Source organism: Trachymyrmex septentrionalis, unplaced genomic scaffold (assembly GCF_001594115.1).
Source record: "Trachymyrmex septentrionalis isolate Tsep2-gDNA-1 unplaced genomic scaffold, Tsep1.0 scaffold11, whole genome shotgun sequence".
Lineage (NCBI taxonomy): Eukaryota > Metazoa > Arthropoda > Insecta > Hymenoptera > Formicidae > Trachymyrmex > Trachymyrmex septentrionalis.
The window spans coordinates 1312148-1313411 of NW_017304228.1; the positions used below are offsets into that span (position 1 = coordinate 1312148).

Below are 1264 nucleotides of genomic sequence, written 5' to 3' on the forward strand. Positions count from 1 at the left end.
TAATTAATTATATATATATATATATATATATATATATATATATATATATATCATATTTTTATATTCTCTTTTACAATAAGATAGTTGAGTTTTGATAATTGAGTTTTTGACTTTTTCTTCAATAATGTTATTTATCAATTAATGTCTCGCGCGTAGCGGAACGTTTGTAGGAAGCTTACGTTTCGTGGACGCATCGAATTTTATATACATTCATAAAGCCTCACTTCCACACTTGGCTCTGCCACATTCGCGGGGCTGGCACATGCATTTCTATATGTATATATACCTTACCCGTTTTCGACTTGTCTCTTTAATTTTTTTTTAATCACTTCATCTATCCCTGCGTCATAACGCACGCATTCACTTATCTCCTAAGTAAGATTGATTATTTAGTTTACCTCACCGTACCAGAATGTCACATATAATCACCACAAATGCAAATATTTCGCAATAAAAGTCTTTGTTCTTTCAACTATATAGCCACAGGTGTGTGGCGCGTCTCGGCTCAGTGGCATCACCTCGCAATGTATCTGGCGAGAAGGGCTCCGAGGAAAACGATGTAGAGAAGAGACATTGGCACCCGAAGTGCCCACGTGGTCCCCGACGAAACGTCGCCACATTGAGCTAAAACATAATCAGTATTTTCCTTAATAAAACATGAAAAAAGAGAGAGAAATCTGGAACATCGAAAAGAATTCAATAATTAGTTATATCAATAACTGGAATAACTGGATCAATAATTAATTACATAACTTCATTAAAAATTAAGAAAACTCAGTAAACACACTAACAATGAGAAAAAAATGTTGAAGTGCAAAATAAATGTTATCGACGTTTTCTTTGATACATTTTCGACAAAATATATATTTCTGTGAAATCCCTGTGTATATCACATTAATTGTAAAAAAATAAAATAGATGGCTTATTTGCGAGGAATAAAATTTTATTTCGCCGTATTTTTAAATACAAGTTTATTTCATGTGAAATAAATATATTTCTCACAAATAAATTTTTAAGTATCTTTTTCTCAGTGTAAAGATATGTATTTTTAAACTCCTCAATTTCATCAAATTGAAAAGAACTTTTCTTGTCAGATGTGGACGCGAAATCGCAGTATTATTTAATTGATAAAAGAAAAAAACGAGACAAATTACTGTACATTGGAAAAAAATTTACTAAATCTTAATACATATTTCTTTGAATAGTACTAACTATAATAATACTAACATTTACTTAATAAAAGAGATAGTTAATTAATATTTTT

At 30.1% G+C, this 1264-nt stretch overlaps 1 protein-coding gene across 1 annotated transcript in view; it reads right to left on the minus strand.

The window, feature by feature from the left end:
* Nucleotides 1–122: 122 nt before the first annotated feature.
* The window catches only part of LOC108749786, a 131947-nt gene continuing 130805 nt past the window's right edge, over nucleotides 123–1264 (minus strand). Inside the window, exon 10 of the mRNA XM_018488754.1 lies at nucleotides 123–624. Coding sequence (XP_018344256.1) covers nucleotides 515–624 — 110 coding nt within the window. The 3' untranslated portion in view covers nucleotides 123–514. The remainder of the gene's footprint in view (nucleotides 625–1264) is intronic.